Raw genomic sequence first — 20,360 nt, 5'->3', positions numbered from 1 at the left:
TGATAAAAAAGTTGTTTTAAAAAATTAATTATTATTTTTTTATGTGAACAACTATTTTTATTAATATTTTATTATTAAATAAAGTTTTTTTGACAAGATGAAACAATTGAATTGAAATTAGAGAAGATGTAAGAGTAGATACAGTTCTTACAGTTAACTGAACTGTAACGGTTATCAGTTCAGTTTTTAAAAACTGAACCATAAGATAGTATACTGAACTGTTACTAGAAATGGATCAGTTAAGTTTAGTACAATATAGTACAGTTAACTACAGTACAGTACACAGATCAGTTTTTTTTTGCCCAGCCCTAAAGAAAACTTCTTGGCTCGTGCATGTATTGGGTTATGTTTTATTTATTTTCTCTTTGACTACGAAAATGCATGAGTTTAATTTGATTATTATTTGCATTATTGTTTTATATTACATAGTTACATGGATAGAGAAAGGACTCTTATTTTATTCTTTGCAGGATGTTTCTTTTTATCTTTTCGCATATAATTATTTTAATTGTTTCATTAGATAGAAGATATGAAATTCTCTCTTTTTTATTTGTGGTGGGCCTAGGCTGTGTTTAGAAACCAATTAGGAGTGGATCTTTTACGTGAGAGAGTGTAAAACGTTTTCTATCTTATTCCACGAAATAGTGAGCAATGAATAAGGGAGAGATTTTTGGGTTGTTCGAGAGGTTAAGGCTGGTGGTTTTTTTTAGCATATTAGGTTATATCATTTAGGGTTATATAAATAAGTTTTGTTGACATTTTTAAAGGGGAGCACAGTATTATCTGAACTCACAATCTTTGTGATATCTGTTTTTGATGATGAAAATACATTGTTAATAAAAACACATTTGTATGTACTGTGTTAAATGTGTTATATGCTTATGCTTACTGTGAGATTTGTACAAGCATAATTGTGAACATATTGTGTTGATTATGTGTTTTGTAAATGAAAAACCACATGCACCAAGCGTATTTGTATTACTTAATCGATTACAATGGTGTGTTAATCAATTAAGGTCATCAGACAGCTTAAGCTTTTAAACTGTGGCAAAACAACAAGTTTTAAGTCGATTACATTAGTGGCTAAATCGATTAAAGCTCGTGTGTTTGCACAAATATTTTTCAAGTGTGTTGTGATGATTTTAAGAAGAAAAGCTTTAAAAATATGCTAAGTGTTCAAACTTAATCGATTACATGGATGATGTATTCAATTAAGTCTGTTAAAGTTTTGAAAACTGTTTCATTGCTTGACATAACTGTCACAACAGTCATATTTTTAAATATGTTGACCAATCATTTATTACAAATCGATTACATTAATTGAGCATTCAATTAACGACTTTGACTGTTGTTGATCTGTTATAACTGTGAAATGAAAACGATTAGATTGATAACATAATCGATTAAAACGCATCTGAGTTGACTTACACTATATATAGACGCATGATTTGAAATTCTAGAAGACAATTTTGATTAACACTTTCATATCAGTTTTCAGATTGAGCTTTGAAGTCTTATATAAGAGACAAACACTCTAAGAAATAAGAATTGTCGTGGTGTACAAGTCTTGAAGGTTTCTTGAGAAGCAAGATTGATTGATTCATAACGTCTGATAGTTTTGCGCAACAGAGGTGCTTACTGCTTGATCAGGAGCTTTTGCAAATGCTGAGTGTTGTTGGTTTCCCTATGGTGTATATAGGAAGAAGAACGTGGTTCTTGACTTTGAGAAGGGTCTCAAAGGGGTGACTATAGGAGAGAATTGTTCTTGTTGTTAGTCTTTTTGTTTCTACCTATATTAGATTAGTGAGCTAGAGAGGTGATTTACATTTTGACATTGTGGTCGCTGTAAAGCCCTTGTTGTAAAAAATCAGATCTTTATAGTGCATTTGCTTCGAATCTCGGGTTGAATGAAACGACATTGGATGTAGGCAAATTGGCCGAACCGGTATAAAAATCAGAGTTTGAATTTTCTTCTCCCTATCTCTCTACATTAAATCGATTATACTCTGTTTGTATTCGAATACATGTTAACACTTCGGCAAGTGTACCGAATCGTATCAAGTAATAATAAAACGGTAAGTCTGAGTATTGTTTCCCAAAGGACTCTTAGGCCTAAACGTTCGTGTGAATTGATTTCTTAAGACTTGATGTAACGAAAACTAGGGTTTTAAATGCAAAACGGAAAATAAAATGCCATGCAAAGAAGAATATCTCTAACAATTAATGGAAGAAAGCATATATAATAATAATCAATTCAAATACAAGAGAGTTTAGAGGTTACATCATTCCCTAGCAACAAATAAGATTAGTTTTCCATCGTCATGGAAGAACTAGGTGTACAATGGAATGGAAGAGAGAGAAACCCTAGAAAGAGAAAATGAGAGTTGTCAATTCCCCAAATTTGCCCCCAAAGGGGTGAAAAATATGTTTCTATGCCTAAGCCATCAAGAGATACATTCTCTAAGATGTTCTGGTCTTTAAATAGGGCAGAAAAATAACAGAAAACGGGTCCAAGCCCAAAACAGATCATAAAAATAACAGAAAAGTGGCCCAGGTCCAATAGAGTACCGCCCGACAGTGGTTAACATTGCCTGGCGCTCCCTGCGGCACTTGAGTCCACCGCTCAACGGTACAAAGCCACCGCTCAGCACCAATGGATTTTTCAGCACTTCATTTTTTTGCACTCTGGTTAACTTTTCTGCATTCTGTTTGACTTTTTCTACACAACAACTTCTTGATACTTCAACACCTCTTTCAAATCATTCCAAAAACCTACAAAATCAAGGGAATTTAGTGATAAAATCATAAATCATATCCTCAACTCTCTTATTCACCAAACTAAAGCAAAAACATGAATCAAAACAAGCTTCTAAGTCATAAAGGGTGCATTTTATATCAAAATTAAGTATAAAAAATAACGGTTTTTGAATCGTTATCAAGATCACCTTTTCTTCTCGATCTTTAAGCATAATTACCCCATCATAAACATTGATGATTACTCTGGCCATCTTCATAAATGGCCTTCCAAGAATAACCGGGATCTTATCATCCTCCTTCATCTCTATTACCACAAAGTCAACCAGGAATTCAAGACTTTCAATTCGAATCACGACATCCTCCACCACACCATAGGGTTTCTTTGATGATCCGTCCGCCATGATCAAGGAAAACTTTGTTGGCTTCAATGTAAGACCGCCAATCTTCTTTAGCATAGATAAAGGCATCAAGTTAATACTTGACCTTAAATCAAGTAAAGCCTTTCCTATCTTCACACTCCCAATGGCGCAAGGAATTGTAAAACTTCCTTGATCTTTTTACTTTTGGAGGGTGTTTTCTCCTGCAACCTTCCTGTTCCTAGTAGCTTTCTCCTCAAAATTTATCTTTTCTCCAAGATATTGCTTTATACGCGTTGCATAAACAGGAATTTGTTGAAGTGTTTCGGTCAACGGTATAGTAATCTCCATTTGATTGAAGATTTCTCTAAAACCTCACACTTACTCTCTTCTCTCTCTTTCCCCTTTGGGTAAGGAAGAACTATCTCTTCTTTCTCAATTTATCTTCTTTTTCTATTTTTTCTCTTTCCCCTCTTCTCTTTTTCTTCTCCAATCTCTCCCTCACATATTTCTTCTTTTTCCTCTCTCGTTTCTAGCTCAACACTTTCTTTTTCCACTCTTTCCTCAACCATACTCACCACAACCTTACAATCTTCTTTAGGGTTAACTTCAGTATTAGCCCCAAATTGATTTTTCTCTGTGACCTCCACCCTTTTGGATAACTGACCAATTTGCATCTTCAAACTCCTGAAGGTAGCGTCATAGCCCCTGCTATTGGAGTCATACACCTTCAAAAAATTTTCGAACTTCTCATCAAGATTATTCAATTTTCAGTCAAAACAGACACCTGTTGCCATAGTGGTGGTTGCTGTGGTCTGTTAAATTGGCTTCCAATTTGACCAGTTTGATTATTCTGACTTTGCTCAATGCTTGGGTGATTCTTCCAACCTTGGTTGTAATTACCTTGATTGAAATTACCCTAGCGATATTGAAACTGATTGTCCATGTAATTTGCTTCTTCTTCTTGTGCCTCTTCTAGAAAAGCACATTGACCATTGATATGGTCACCACCACAACGATCACAGAGTTGTTGTTGTTGTACCTGCGAAACATTCTTTAACTCGTTAGGTAGTTGAGCAATAGTCCTTGCCAGATTCTCCAAATGTTGAGTTAGAAGCTTGTTCTGTGCTTTTCCAGAAGAGGCACGAAAATGGTTGGGTGGGAGGAAGACTCACGAACACTTAAACGACTGTGGAACGACGAAAATGCATCTTTTTCGGTGGCCGTTGCAATCAAAGCTTCGAATGACGTCGGTCACCGGAACGGACAATACTTCCTAAGACGACACTCCTATGAACAACGTCCCGCGACGCTTCTAGAAAGAGGCACGAAAATGGGTGGGAGGAAGCGGCACTCGCGTTTTGGAACGACGACACTCCGACGACAATGGGTGTGTGGGAGGAAGTGACATTTGCGTTTTGGAACGACTTAACTCTGGTGGCAATGGGTGGGTGGGAGGAAAAGACACTCTCTCTAGGGTTCGAGTTCTCTCTCTAAGCTTGGGTTCTATCTCTAATCTTGTCTCAGACTCAAATTCTGAAAAATGAAAATGAACCTCAAAACTTGAAATCCTACCCCAAATATGTTTTCAAGTCATTAATGTGTTTTGAAAAAAAAATTTCATGTGTACCAGTCAAATTTTAACACGTAACCCGTGTCAAAATATTGTCAAAATATCATTATCCCATGAATAACAAATTTGATTGATGCAAGTTATATAAAAACATAGACGAAATAAAGACTTAACCGTGAATTTATAAACTAAATAAACAATTAAACCTAAAATATAATTATAGAAAGAATGATAAAAGCACTTGTACAAGTTTTAAAAATATTATAAAAATAAATAAGTTATACAATACGATTTTATTATGAAGAATTATGTTAATTTGATATAACTTATAACTTTTGATTAATGAAGTCGTATTGTGATGTAAGTTGAAACGTGCCAGTTTGGCACAAGTTCAATATATATATTTTAAAATTTTAATTGAAATAATAGGAGTTTAACACAATTTTAATTTAACACAATTTCACTTTACTAAATTAAAATTGTGTTAATACGATTTTTTCACGTTGAGCTATGTTACTTACATGAGTAACTTCTTTAAAACTTACACCATTTCAATAGTTAAAAACAAAAAAGGGGACCATTTAAATGTTTTTGCCCCCCAAAAAATACTAATATTTAATAATATGCACACCATGGTTTGACTCAAGAAGACCCTCACCAATTTCTTTCACAATTTAATTAACAGTCAATTACACCTTTTTCTCCCCACTCGGTCTCCATTTTTTCGCGAGAATCTCCGAAAAAAACGGAAAAGCGCAGGGGCAAAGTCGAAAATTCACCCAACACTCAGGTCAATTTTCTTGGCCCCTTCACTTTTATTATTTCCTTTCCCTTTCGCCCCATTTTCCTTTGCTTTCTTTATTTTTTACTTACTTTTCTCACTATCAGCTACAGAGCCACCACACCACACTGAAATTTTTTTTATGCTTTTTTTGTTTTTCAATCTCCACATTCTCTCTCTCTAGCACTTGCTTTCTCTCTCTTCTCCGACTTCGCAATCAGATCACAGCTTCCTTTGAGATTCTGTCATTCCGATTTTCTGGAGCTTTCTCGGCCGAGTTTAATCGCCGGAATCATCGCTGTGCTCCGTTCTTCGCTCGATCGTGTAATTTCTCTTCGACCTAGATGCTCCATCCGGTGCCGATCGTCGCCGGAGTTGCGCAGTGATCAGCCACTGGAGTTCTAGATGTTGTGATGCTTCCGGTGACGACGTTGTAGTAATTGTGCCCATTGGAGGTCGATTATGATGGTGGAGGTTTCGAATTTGAGCTCGCGTGATGAGTTGGAGGCGTTGGCGCGTGAGAATTCGGGGTTTAGTGAGGGTTTGGGAGGGTTCTCGGGTGAATGGAAGGGTTCGGGCACGAGAACGGGTAAGCTAGTGTGAGTTTGGTGTTGAGTTTGGGGAGTAGTTTCTTCTGAGCGGTGAATTTTTTGTTTCGAGTGATGTCACGGACTGATACGATGACGACGACTTCGGATCTTAATAGAACTGGTCCCGTCGAAAGAGACATTGAACAGGTAAATTGGTTAGTTCGTGACTACTGTATTCAAATTGAACTCTTCAACGTTTATTTATTGATATTAAATATTCAATAGAGTTTTAATTGGTTATTTTCTTTTTAAAATTATATAACTATTAGATGGATTTTAATTTTGAGCTATTTATGGTTATTCAAATAGGTTTTAAAATGTAATAAATAAACGATAAATCATGAAGATGACGACGACTTTGTACTGTACTGGAAGTCAAGTTTGGTTGGTTCATTAATTTGTTTGAACTGCCAGGTAGGGGTGTGCCATCAGCTGAAGTCAGTATCTTTGGGTTTCCTTTGACCCTTATGTCGTAATGGGTTCGATTCTGCACTGAATATACATGCGTTCTACACCATTATATAGAAATTCTTTGTAGTTTTGCTTATTTGTTTTATCTCTGCAACTGTTGATACTGACATTCGGTTTACTAAGTGGTAATGTTGGGTGACATTTGTATTTAGTAGTAATGCTTGGTAAAAGAGGGTGGTATGCTGTATGGTGCATGCTTGCAATCTTCTTTTATTTGGGAAAATGAATGAAGATGTGGTGGAATCAGAAATTTGGTGCTTTGTTGATCTTAAAACTTGAACATTCTTGATACTTGTTAGTTCGAAAAGGGCATTTCACTCATAGCTTGACTGGACTTTTATTCTTTAAGGCAGCTGCAATTGTGCTGAAAAGGAGTGAGCTGTAGCTCCCTAACCCCCAAAAACATTTTGCAGTGCTGATAGACTTCTTTTATCAAGAAGTCGATCAATACTCCCCTCCTCACAACACACACGAGAGAAAACAAAATAATATGTGTATTATTGCTGTATGAATTAATCAATGTACAAAGAATTACATCAAGGAAGCCTCTCTCCCTCCACTGGAACAATTATTCCAGTCTACACTGAAATGTACAAAAAAACTAACTAACTCCCTGTACGGTACACACCCCTTATTTATAATATTTCCTAACGGTCAACAACCTTTCCCAACATTTCCCGCTTTTCCATATTCTCCCTCATTTCCTCTTCTTTCTTTCATACACCTTCAATACTCTATCAAGAGCCCTATTGCAGCTCCAAATATCTTCCATACCAGCTAATTTGCTACACAGTGATAAATTTGTATTTTAGCCAAACTTAAACTCAAATGGCTGAACCAAATCTGGTCTCTCATGACCCAGTGAACTAATTTTAGAGTTTCTTCAAAGCGTCTCAAATATTGAGCACTCTTAAACAAACTTGTCACACTAGAGTACCCTTCACTATTCACAGAATATTAGGAAATATTTGCTTTACCATGACTGATCATTATGCCTCACAAAACCGAGCCAGTTCTGTTTTTGAAGCAATTCTTCCTTCAGCCTCTGTTTCTCAAGGAAGTGCAAGAGCTTCTTCTGGATCAGTATTTTTATTTGGTTATATAAAATGTGAAATTGAGAGAAAGGGAGAATATTTTTTTATCATGGTGTATTTTGCTGGGTTATTTTTCTGTCAATCTGAAAAACTGGCTAGAACTTGTTTTACAACAATTAAGGTGATGTACGTCTACCTTTGTGGAATGCTGCCACCAGGTGGGAGTCTTGTCCACTAGGCTGCCCTTATTAACATATAAAACTAAGTTGCCCTTTTTATACATATAACACATAATGAGAAGAAAAATGGGCTGCGTGTCTTTGATATCTTGAATTACATCTTTTGCATTTCATAGTTTGCTTCTACAGAACAAGAAGGAAATGACTGTTATAAAAAATAATGTTTATTTATTTTTTATTTTAATGACAAATTTTATACCTATATGGATATTTGTTTTGGTTTGATTTTACAAATGTTCAAAATTTTTCATTGCAGTTGTTGTTAGGATTCAAACTGTTTGTTCATTTTTATTAAGGTATAAACATTAAAAAATTTAGTATATAATTTGGTGTCCTTTATTTTTATGCATTCCTATGCTTGATCATGTGACTTACATGAGTAAAGGGCAGTAGAGGGATTTTGGTTGTATCAACATTGCTCAAATGGAAAGCAGGGTAAGGGGACATGGTAGACAATCATTGGATAATTTTAGGGTGTCTACAACAGGACAGCAAAGGACATATCTCTGGTATTTTCTTATGGCAACCATCTTGTCACTAAAATTATTCACTTTTAGGCCATGTATCAGTGTTTTTGCCTCTTTGGCTGTTTAACCAAAAAAGGGGCTGGCCTTACTGATAAATAGGACAATTCTACCATTCCTTATTGAATAAAGTAAAAGTAGGTAATTTTTTTTTTGTGTGTATATTTATTATTTACAACGTGAGATAGAGCACTTGGCCAGTAAACAGATTCTAAATTCAAAGTATTTTAATTATTTATGCTAAGAATGGGAGAGAAAGACGGCGGGCAATCTATTGAGGAAAAGTTGGTAGAATTCTGTTTATGATGGTTTGAACATGTGAGAAGAGGACTAATAGAGGCTCCCATCGAAAGTGTTGATTAGATGGAGGATAACCTAATAACTAAAGGCACAGATAGGCCAACAAAGATTGATTCTAAATGAAATGATTAAAGAAGGATGTAGAATTGTTGAATAATTTGTTTTGTATACAGCAAAATGACATCATTTGATTTATGTAATTGAAAACCTGTATAATGGTAAAAGGCTTTGGTCATTGTATCTGACTATTCTATTATTTATGTTTTGATGAGCTTATAATGTAGTGGAGAAAGTTGATTTTGAAAATTACTAAAGGATCTTTTGCTCTTTTAATATTGATAGTGTGATATTGAGGTTGTATGTAGTCAAGAGTGAGAGCAAGTTCATCTTCTTAAAACTTTGCTGTATGCTTGTGGAGAAGGTAGTCATCGACAAATTAGGATAAGAATGAAAAATCTCTGCAAAACTAATGCCTCATGGTTGCCAAAGATATTTTTACAAAAATTCTAGCCGCTCCATTTTGGTGACTAGACTTTGTAGAGATTGTCTAACTAGTAAGGGATGTCGGATAATGATCTCGTTCTTATAACATATTCTAAGAAGTTTTTTCAATTTTCATGTAAGTTGATGTGCATTCAACTTATTCTTGTGTGTTGTGGAATTTGATATTCAGGCAGGACATTTTGTGCTTGTCAAATGTGCTGACTATACTGACTGAGGTTCTTTATGGTCTTAACTACAGGCTATTACTGCTTTAAAAAAGGGGGCTTACTTGCTCAAGTATGGAAGAAGAGGGAAGCCCAAGTTTTGTCCTTTTCGACTTTCTAATGTGAGTTTTGTGCTTGTTTTTAATACTTGTGAAAGTGTATGTCTCTCTTTTCTTTTAGAGCCTCAGTCTGTTCTTTTCTTTTAGTTATGTATTTTTATTATTTTACTCTATAACTAGTTATAACAAATTTTCCTGAAAAGGTTGAACTAGGGAGAAATATGGCAGACGATCTTGACCTTGATAGATGAACACTGTTAGTAATCTTTTGAAGAGGGCTCAACATTTATTCATAATAAAATAAATTATATTGTGAGAAAGGAGATTTCAGAAGTGCATGCTCAAAGTTTCAAATGATTACTGAAAGAACTATTGATGATTTAACTACAGTTCGATCAGCATAGAGATTAAGTTTCTAAACTGTTTTCAGCATCATTATGAAATTTTTGGAAATCACAGTTGTTATGCTTGATTACAAAGTTTTAAGCATCTATTTGACTATGTTGAAAACATGATAATGCTTTTATTAAACTCTGGGGAACCTTGATTAGTTTACCAGAAATATAGTCTTCATCAAAATAGTATTCATAGTGGAAAATGGAGAAGAACTTCTCGCAGCCAGAGACTGATTGGATCTGGGTTAGACACCCTTTATCCAAATATTATAAAATGGAAGCTTTACCTTACCAAAGGGCATATCTATTAAATTTGGAGTTAAGTATACTGTTACCTTATTGACTGTATTAAGATCTTCTATATTGATAGAAACAGAGTGAAATGATTTGTTGCCTAGAATGAAAAGTTCAAAGACAGTGAACTTCTGTTACAGAATATTTGTTTGTAAGGGCAGGGAAACACTGCATAACTGACATCTGTTCAGTTGTAACCAACAAACAGCCAATAAGCAACAGCTGTTAGATGTAACTACCTAGCAGAAAAAGAAAATCGAGATATATATAGTCAGAGATGTTAGATATATTATCTTTATTTTATATTTATCTTTTATCTTTAGTTAGTTTGTTACTATTTCTTATTTGTATTTTGGGTTTAGTCCATATTTCTTCTATTATAAATAGAGGACCCTATGTGTATATTTAACACAAGAGAGATTAATATCATATATAGTTTTCACTATATTCAACTAGAGAAAAGCATGACTCTAACATGGTGCATGGTGTGATTATGGGTGACATTTAAAGATTCTTTTTGCTGACGATTCATTGCTTGTAGTATCATGCTTGTTTTGTTATCGCTATGATATTGCTTATTGTTGATTTTGCATCACCTTCAATACGTATTTATTTTTGTTAGATAAGTCAAACCATTCACATGCTTTTGCCAAACAATTGAGATAATTGAGCCCTGATGACATACATGGTATCATAGTTTATAGATTTTGTGGCCAAATGGTCAGGACTTCTATCCTTGAACTCATATTCCTCTGACTTTTGAATTTCAGAATAGAATAGGTGAGCTTGTGAGAACTGAATCTTCTAGAATAGGTAATTACCAAGATGAGCTATATACTATGATTTTTTCAGATTTTATCTTAAAATCAATTGGTGTCAAATAAAGTTGTTCAAAAGATATGTAAGCCACATTCCAAGAATTGGGGCAGGCAATATGGGACTTCCCAACATGTTTGAGCTTCTGCAACCACATGGTTTGGAGTTTGATTCTCTCCACCCTCATTCTTCTATATAGAAGCTAAGTTTTAGTCTTTTAGCACAATGTCTAGATTGGGTTCGTACATCCTACATGCTTTGAGCTTAAAGTGTTTTGGATGGGGCGTATTGGAGAGAGATGACATTGTAGTCAATAATGAAGATAGTTTTAGGATAGATAAATATCACATTGATTGTTTATATATTTTTTCTTTAAGAAAAGGAAAGTAGGAAATATGTATCTATGATACGATATGATAATTTGTTTATCTATCCTAAAAACACCTTTAATGTTTTACTGCATAAATTATTCATGTGTCTACACACGACAGCTTAAGTTTTGGGGATTGTTGACTTTTGACTGTTTCCATCTTATGCAGTTTTTTTCCCTTCCAATTATTGTTAGGTTTTCAAAAGTTGAAAGTATTTGACTTGTCTTTGGCTTTCAGGATGAATCTGTTTTGATATGGTTCTCTGGGAAAGAAGAGAAGCGCCTTAAACTAACTAATGTTTCTAGGATTATATCTGGACAACGCACAGTAAGTATTTCACAATGATAAGGAAATCATCGATACTGTTTTTCTGCTACAGATTTAGCGAACAATGTCATTTTTTATTTTTATAAATACTAGTTATAAGATAGTTGCGTAATTCATATAATTAATAAAGCTTTCATTTTATGTATGTAGTATTGTTATCTCACAATTTGTTCATGGCCAATATATAGATGAGATGTCATTCACTATCCATCTTCTACTAAGAAACTTGCCAGCTAGGTTTCTTGTTATTCTTAATCTTTTCCATTACTTACCTGTTTATGGAAGTTTTTAGATCTTGTTTCCCTTTAGGAGAAGCTTCAGATTTATTGTGATTCACTGGCTACTGATGGTTAATTTATTGGGGTAGTGGACTTTCTCTCTCCCATGCTATCATTTACGTAGCTTCTTTCAGCAACTATTATTCTGTTTCTTTCCAGGAATTTATATACATGCCGATGTACTTTTGTGCTGCCTTTTTTAGTAACTTGTCATTTCTGTAGAATGCACTACACAGTCATGTTGTATTGGTGAGCATGATCATGAGTTTCTTCAATAATCATAAATATATTCAGAGTTTATTCTTGAGTATGAGCATCTGCACTGAATTTATCAGAAGTGATAAGGTTCTCTTGTCTATGTCTGTTGTGACTAACTAAACATATCCCTATTTTTTCAGCCAATCTTTCAAAGATATCCACGGCCTGAGAAGGAATACCAGTCGTTTTCTCTCATTTACAATGATAGATCGTTAGACTTGGTATAAATTTCTATATTCATCTCCCCTTCCCCCTCTTCTTGAAATATGATCCATAGATGCAGCTTGGTAATTTGATTAACTTGGTATTAATTAATTTAATCAATTATCTACCTACTGTCAACCACAAATTTGTAAAACGGGTGGTGGGCAGTGGCAGAATGTTTGATAGATTCATGATTAACCTTGGATAAATTATTTGTTTAGTTAAACTTATGTTGGTTAATCAAATATATGGTCACAAAATAAATAAGAACATTTTCCAAGCTATATTGTGGGTCATTTTAGGGGTTGTCCTTTGTCTGCTGCTTTGATTGCATAAATATAATATATATTATGAGTATTAGTAAGGTATTTTTTTTCTAAAACTGTGTAATTTTGTGATCAATGTTTTTCTTCTAGATTTGTAAGGATAAAGATGAAGCCGAGGTTTGGTTCAGTGGATTGAAAGCTTTAATTTCACGCAGTCATCACCGGAAGTGGAAACCTGAGTCAAGAAGTGATGGTATTCCATCTGAAACTAATAGTCCTCGAACATACACTAGAAGAAGTTCTCCATTGAATTCTCCATTTGGTAGTAATGAAAGCTTGCCAAAGGTATTACTATATTATGTTTCCTTTATTTTCTCCCTGTTTGGTTGCATTTCAGTTACAATGTTTCTTAGGATTGTTTCATTTTCCACATTCAGGACAGTGGGGATCATCTTCGGCTTCATAGCCCATATGAAAGCCCCCCAAAGAATGGTTTGGATAAAGCATTTTCTGATGTGATTTATTATCCTAATCCTCCGATGGGTTTCTTCCCTCCAGATTCTGTGAGTGGTTCACTCCACTCCATGTCATCCGGAGGATCAGATAGCATGCACGGTCAAATGAAGACAATGCCTGTGGATGCTTTTAGAGTTAGTCTATCAAGTGCAGTTAGCTCATCTAGCCAAGGTTCTGGTCATGATGATGGTGATGCCTTGGGGGATGTTTTCATTTGGGGGGAAGGCACAGGTGATGCTGTACTAGGTGGTGGGTCTCACCAAGTTGGAAGTGATTTTGGTGTGAAAACGGATTCTCTTTTGCCCAAAGCCTTGGAATCTGCAGTAGTTCTTGATGTACAGAATATTGCCTGTGGTGGGAAACATGCGGCCTTAGTTACCAAACAAGGTGAAATTTTTTCCTGGGGAGAAGAATCGGGAGGAAGGCTTGGACATGGAGTTGATTCGGATGTTCCTCATCCAAAGCTTATTGAATCTCTAAGTAATACAAATATTGAACTTGTAGCTTGTGGGGAGTATCATACATGTGCTGTGACACTTTCTGGTGATCTTTATACATGGGGTGATGGTACTTACAATTATGGTCTTCTAGGGCATGGAAATCAGGTGAGCCACTGGGTCCCAAAAAAGGTAAATGGCCATTTGGAGGGAATACATGTTTCATCTATTTCTTGTGGTCCATGGCACACTGCTGTTGTAACCTCTGCTGGGCAATTATTTACTTTTGGTGATGGGACATTTGGTGTTCTGGGTCATGGAGACAGAAAAAGTGTTTCCTTGCCCAGAGAAATAGAGTCCTTGAAGGGTCTTCGTACTGTTCAGGCTGCTTGTGGTGTTTGGCATACTGCCGCTATTGTGGAGGTCATGGTTGGAAATTCAAGTTCCAGCAACTGCTCTTCAGGGAAGCTGTTTACATGGGGTGATGGAGACAAAGGTCGACTTGGGCATGGTGATAAGGAATCAAAACTTGTTCCAACCTGTGTTGTGGCTCTTGTTGAACCTAATTTTTGTCAAGTGTCATGTGGTCATAGTATGACTGTTGCACTTTCTCGATCAGGCCATGTCTATACAATGGGCAGTTGTGTCTATGGCCAGTTAGGAAATACCCAAGCAGATGGGAAGCTACCAACCCGTGTAGAAGGAAAGCTGTCAAAGAGTTTTGTAGAAGAGATAGCTTGTGGTGCATATCATGTAGCGGTTCTAACTTCAAGGACTGAGGTTTTCACGTGGGGGAAAGGTGCTAACGGTCGTTTAGGCCATGGGGATACTAACGACAGAAGCACCCCAACATTGGTAGAAGCTCTGAAAGACAAGCAAGTAAAAAGTATTGCTTGTGGTACAAATTTCACGGCAGCCATATGCCTGCATAAGTGGGTATGTGGGGTTGACCAGTCTATGTGTTCAGGTTGCCGCCTGCCATTCAATTTCAAAAGGAAACGCCACAATTGTTATAACTGTGGACTTGTTTTTTGTCATTCATGCAGTAGTAAGAAATCTGTCAAGGCTTCAATGGCACCAAACCCCAACAAACCTTATCGTGTCTGTGATAATTGTTTTAATAAAATAAGAAAAACAACCGAAACTGATTCTTCATCTCAGTCCTCTATGAGCAGAAGAGGAAGTGTTAATCAGGGTTCACTTGAGTTTATTGGTAAGGATGACAAATTGGATTCCAGATCTCATAATCAACTTGCTAGGTTTTCTTCAATAGAATCCTTGAAACAAGTGGACAGCAGATCTTCGAAGAAAAACAAAAAATTGGAATTTAACAGTAGCCGTGTCTCACCTGCTCCAAATAGTGGTTCACAGTGGGGAGCAATGAATATTTCAAAATCTTTTAATCCTGTTTTTGGATCATCGAAGAAGTTTTTTTCAGCTTCTGTTCCTGGATCTAGGATTGTTTCCCGGGCAACATCCCCAATATCTAGACGACCTAGTCCACCACGTTCAACTACTCCAACGCCAACAGTAGGGGGACTTTCATCCCCAAAGATAGTTGTGGATGATGCTAAGAGAATCAATGATAACCTGAGTCAGGAGGTTATTAAATTAAGATCGCAGGTATTTCGTCTTGTGCTTTCCTTGATAGATGGTATTCCCTTGCTTAAATATTATTTTAGTAGAATCTTAATCTAAAAAACCTCACATGTCCTTTAGTCTCTCAGTTGTATTCAAACTAGGTCTTTCTTTTAATGATATTATTTTAATGTGGATTGGGTCTGAATAAATGACCTCCGCTACCACGGGGAGAAAGAAAAATAAGCAAGAAAGGAGTTTATACCTCTTGCTATAAGGCTTTGATTGTTTCTAACTAAATTCATGTTTAATTGGAAGTAGCCACATTATTTGCTGTATTATATTATCTGCTAATGATTGAGTTGTAGTTCACCAGCCAGAAAATATAAAATTTCAATCTATATGCAGAGAAGTAATATTGTCATGTTTTTAATTTTTAGTTATCATTACATCAGAGCATCTGCATGCAACTGTTTCAGAGAGGGTGATGATAGCTGAGCTATCTCATCAACTGTACAAGATGCAGTTGGCTATAAGTTCATTAAGTTGGGCTCATGAGCCGAGTCTGAGTTGAAAATTGAAATGACTTTCTCTATTCAATGAGCTGAGCTTGAACTTTTATTTGGCTCTGATACAGGTCCATCAGTATTAGGCCAAGGAGCCCGACCTTGGATGTAGAAGAAATGTAGGAAGAACAAAATTAAATAGACTAGGTCAGGACAGGACACACGAGGCCTGTCTGGAGGAAACTTCTCCGTAGACACTTTTACAACAGAAAAATAGGAAGGGAAAATGAGTTAACAATTAGCTTATGAAGAAGCTAAAATTAGCTTATACATGAATTAGAAATCAGATTTTGGAGAAACTACTACGAAATAGCTTCTACTATTTAGTTTATGCGTAAACTAATTCTAACTTATGGGGAAGTTAGCTTCATTTTCCTTATTTTTCTCTTCTAACAGTGTTTACGAAATTACGAAGAGGTTTCTCAAAAACAGGCCCATAATCTGGACTTTTACGTTTTTGTTTTGGTTGGGATGCACTGATAGTGTAGAGGTAGTTATATAGGAGGAGTAAGACTAGAAGGCTATTTTTCTCTCTGTTGTTCCATTTAGATTTGGCAATAGCTCTGGGTAGGGAGTCAGTTAACCATCTCAATTATACCCCAGAGGATGTTTAACTCACTTTCATTTGGTGGAAGAGTTTACTTTTGTTCATTTATTTTCCAAAGATGATGAAATCTCCTGTTCATTTATTTGCAGTGAGCCTGATGAATTTTTTGTCTCCCTTCAGGTGGAAAACCTGACTCGAAAAGCCCAGCTTCAAGAAGTGGAGTTGGAAAGAACAACTAAACAGTTAAAAGAAGCAATAGCAATTGCAAGTGAAGAAACTGCCAAATGCAAAGCAGCAAAGGAAGTGATCAAGTCACTTACTGCCCAGGTAGAAACTCTACCCCAAGAGCCACATTTAAAACCTAGGTTTAATACCTATTTTGGTCCCTCCTTTTGGAGGGTTTGTTCAAAGTGGTCCCTCTTTTTTTCAAAAGTTCACTTAAGTCCTACCTTTTGCAAAAACTGTTCAAAGTGGTCCTTTTTGCTAACGGCGTTAACTTTCTTAACGGCACAGCTGCCAGGTGGCTAATATTTGCTTAGGTGTAACGTTTTGGCTGTGCTGGCACTATTGTGTGTTTTAAAAAAAATAATTAATTGTCACGTGGAATTTAATAAAATTAGGTTTAAATTAAAAATTGAATTTGGGGTTAATTGGGGGTAATTAATTAAAAATCTCATTAAGAACTTTAATTGTTTCTAGAAATCTAAAAAAATCCCCAATCAAATCCTCACAATAGTTATTCATTCGGTCATGAGGAACATCATAGTTCATCAAGAATAACCTAAAAATAGCACCAAAATCGAGATTTTCTGCAATGGCAGGGAGTTCATCAAACTCAGGGAGGGCGAAAAGCGTGGTTGAAGGAAACAAACACGCAAAGGAAATCCAATTCAACGACGAGTTGCATCTGGAGTTCATACTCGATGCAGGAATTGTGAAAGACTGCGAACTGAGTTTGTCGTACGGGGTGCAATTGACGAATGACAGGTGGAACTTATTTCTGCCATTGTTAGGGTTTGAAGAAACCCTAATAGGGTTTTTGAAGGAAGAAGAAGACGTGAGAAAAGGGATCGAAGTGAAGGTATACGATAAAGGAGGCCATGAATTCGAAATGATGCTTTTGAAGGAAGAAGAAGAAGATGTGAGAAAAGGAATCGAAGTGAAGGTGTACGATAGAGGAGGCCATGAATTCGAAATGATGCTGAAAAAATGGGTGCTAGATTCAAACCAGTTCTACGTACTCAATAGAGGATGGTTCAGTTTCTGCAACGAACATGGTTTGGGACAGCAAGATGAACTAATTTCTTCCCCAGGTTTCTGGTTCTAGGGTTCTTAGGATTCAGATTGGGGATTTTTTTCCATTTTAGATTTTCGGAAACAATTAAGGTTCTTAATGGGATTTTTAATTAATTATCTCCCAATTAACCCCAAATTCAATTTTTAATTTAAACCTAATTTTATTAAATTCCACGTCACAATTAATTATTTTTTTTTAAAACACACAACAGTGCCAGCCCAGCCAAAACGTTACACCTCAGCAAATATTAGCCACCTGGCAGTTGTGCCGTTAAGAAAGTTAACGCCGTTAGCAAAAAGGACCACTTTGAACAGTTTTTGCAAAAGGTAGAACTTAAGTGAATTTTTGAAAAAAAGAGGGACCACTTTGAACAAACCCTCCCAAAGGAGGGACCAAAATAGGTATTAAACCTAAAAACTATATTCCTTCTACAACATCCACAAGCTCTAACATACTCAGAGCAAAATATGGAGGACCCAAAAATATTCATTTTCATTTTGGGTTTGCACAAAGATAGAGGATTGGTAACATTTTTATTTTTGCTTTTTCATTTAAAATAAGCTAACTATATCTAGAGAAACTTTATCAAGTACATTCTATCCCTCGTGAGGCTTTCTTTAGTTATTTTATTAGAGCTGGTCTAACTGAGCAGTATGAGGCTTGTAAATGAAAAAATAAGCCATTGCCGCCGTAAATGCTATTTGTGGTCTTGTCTGTAATAGAGCTTTATTCGAGGCAAGTAGTTATGAGCCTTGGTCTATAAATTATAACTAGGTTTTGTGTATCATAAACAATATCGAGAAAATTTAAATTCAAATTCAAATCTTGCTTAGAGGCCAAGTAGTGTACATAATAAATGGAGGACCAGCCTATGGAAAACATGCCTAAATGACTACAAGAATGAGGAAAATCTCAGAACAGAAGCTATGCATTTAGTTTACATAACTTTACCAAAACTTAATATATCCTAATAAAACTTAGGGAAGCATGAATAAGTTAGAGTTGGGCTCAATTCAACTAAAAGCTAAACTGGTGGATTTTAAATTTTAAATTTAACTTATGCCTTGTGGATATATACTGGATGTATCAGAACTTGTCTTACATGTCTTTGTTTCTTGCACTGAATAGTTGAAGGACATGGCCGAGAGGTTGCCTGTAGGAGTGCCTAGGACTGTCAGATCACCACCTTCTCTTGCTTCCTTTGGCCCAATTCCTGGTTCCAATGACCTTAACAGTGCCCCCTTTGATCGATTGAATATTCAAGCAACAAGCCCAGAATCAGAATTAACTGGATCCAATAACCAGTTACTTTCTAATGGATCAAGCACCATCATCAACAGGAGTGCAGGTCACATAAAACATAGTCAGTCAGATGCTACTAGCACAGGTCACAACAAACATGGTCAGTTAGATGCAAGTAGTAGAAATGGAAGCAAAACAAAGGATAATGAGACTGAATGGGTTGAGCAAGATGAACCTGGTGTATATATTACTCTCACCTCCTTACCAGGAGGTGTAATAGATCTTAAAAGAGTTCGCTTCAGGTATAGAATGCTCTATTATATTTGCATTTTTTATTGGTCAACATACAAAACACTTCACCTCCAAATTTGGTAATGTTAAGTAGGGGAATGCTAGGAATGCACTTTCTAATGCCTCTTTTCCATAACATTTTCTACTTTTAGTTGGAATTCATGTGGGTCTCACCATTGTAGAAATAGAACTACTAGTGGAACCTACATGAATGTCAACCAATTATGATGGAAAGAGTGCGTAACGTATTGGCATCTCATGTTATACGGTGTAAGCTTTGATAGGCAGTTTCCTACCTAAATGCTTTATCCCATTTTTGGTTTGTGACGAGAAAAAAAAGGCTTTACTAGCTATTCAGATAACTCTGTTGTATTTCAAATTTTAGCCATATCATATATAACTTGGGTTTAACCTTGCAATGGTAAATGCAGTCGGAAACGGTTTAGTGAGAAACAAGCAGAACAATGGTGGGCCGAGAATCGTGGAAGGGTATATGAGCAGTACAATGTGCGCACGGTTGACAAATCGACAATGGGTGTTGGGAGTGAGGACCTGCCTCATTCATGATAAAGCAAGAATACGCCATTAATTACATACATCTGGCTGCGATCCAATATAAAGCATCATTAGGAGAAGTAGGGATTTGATTGTGGTTTTGAAATTCCACGTCTTTAACTTTTTTTCTTTTCTAATTTGATTACTCTTTCCATTTTTTTTCCGTACATGTAGCTTATCAGGGGGTTGAGGGAGAAATGTAAATTCGTAGTAGCTTGTTGGCTCTTGTTTAAAGTAGCTGCGATGTAAATTTCATAAACTTTTCTCTTACACCAGTTATACCTTCAGCCGTGGGATATAGATCGCTTTAAGTAGTTGATATATATAGCCTCTGCCAAATGCTCTCTTTTTCCCACTCCTTCAGTATTTCCGAGCATTACGTTAAGACTCTCATTTGACTACCAATATTGTTTGCCATGTAACAATTGTTTCTTTATCATAACATCCAAAGTTGCTGAGCTACTTAAGGAAATCTCTTATTGGAGCAACTCTTTGAGAGTTTTCATATTAAAAAAATGTAAAAAATGTAAATTTTGGGTTTTCTGGTGATTTTATTTTAAGCAACTGTAAACAAATTATTATTTTGGCTTAAATGTCATGAAGTGAATTTTTTGTTTAGTACTCGATTTTAAAAATGTGTCTATTGAGTCTTGTCGTAACTGGAAAATCGTGACGGGACGACGATCCAAAAAGAAAACCGATTTTGAAAAATGTTTTGGAGTCGCCACCAT

At 35.9% G+C, this 20,360-nt stretch overlaps 1 protein-coding gene across 1 annotated transcript; it reads left to right on the top strand.

The window, feature by feature from the left end:
• The first annotated feature begins 5,322 nt into the window (after window positions 1–5,322).
• Window positions 5,323–20,129, top strand: LOC106753042 (PH, RCC1 and FYVE domains-containing protein 1). The gene is made up of 9 exons (XM_014634824.2): window positions 5,323–6,204; window positions 9,368–9,454; window positions 11,505–11,594; window positions 12,271–12,351; window positions 12,751–12,945; window positions 13,038–15,176; window positions 16,425–16,571; window positions 18,670–19,085; window positions 19,506–20,129. The coding sequence occupies exons 1-9, from the start codon at window positions 6,130–6,132 to the stop codon at window positions 19,639–19,641; spliced, it is 3,366 nt and encodes a 1,121-aa protein (XP_014490310.1). The 5' UTR covers window positions 5,323–6,129; the 3' UTR covers window positions 19,642–20,129.
• The last annotated feature ends 231 nt before the right edge of the window (window positions 20,130–20,360 follow it).

Source organism: Vigna radiata, unplaced genomic scaffold (assembly GCF_000741045.1).
Source record: "Vigna radiata var. radiata cultivar VC1973A unplaced genomic scaffold, Vradiata_ver6 scaffold_95, whole genome shotgun sequence".
In the NCBI taxonomy this organism is placed as follows: domain Eukaryota; kingdom Viridiplantae; phylum Streptophyta; class Magnoliopsida; order Fabales; family Fabaceae; genus Vigna; species Vigna radiata.
The sequence above is the reverse complement of the archived record's forward strand: the minus strand, read 5'-3'. Positions and strand labels throughout refer to the sequence as shown.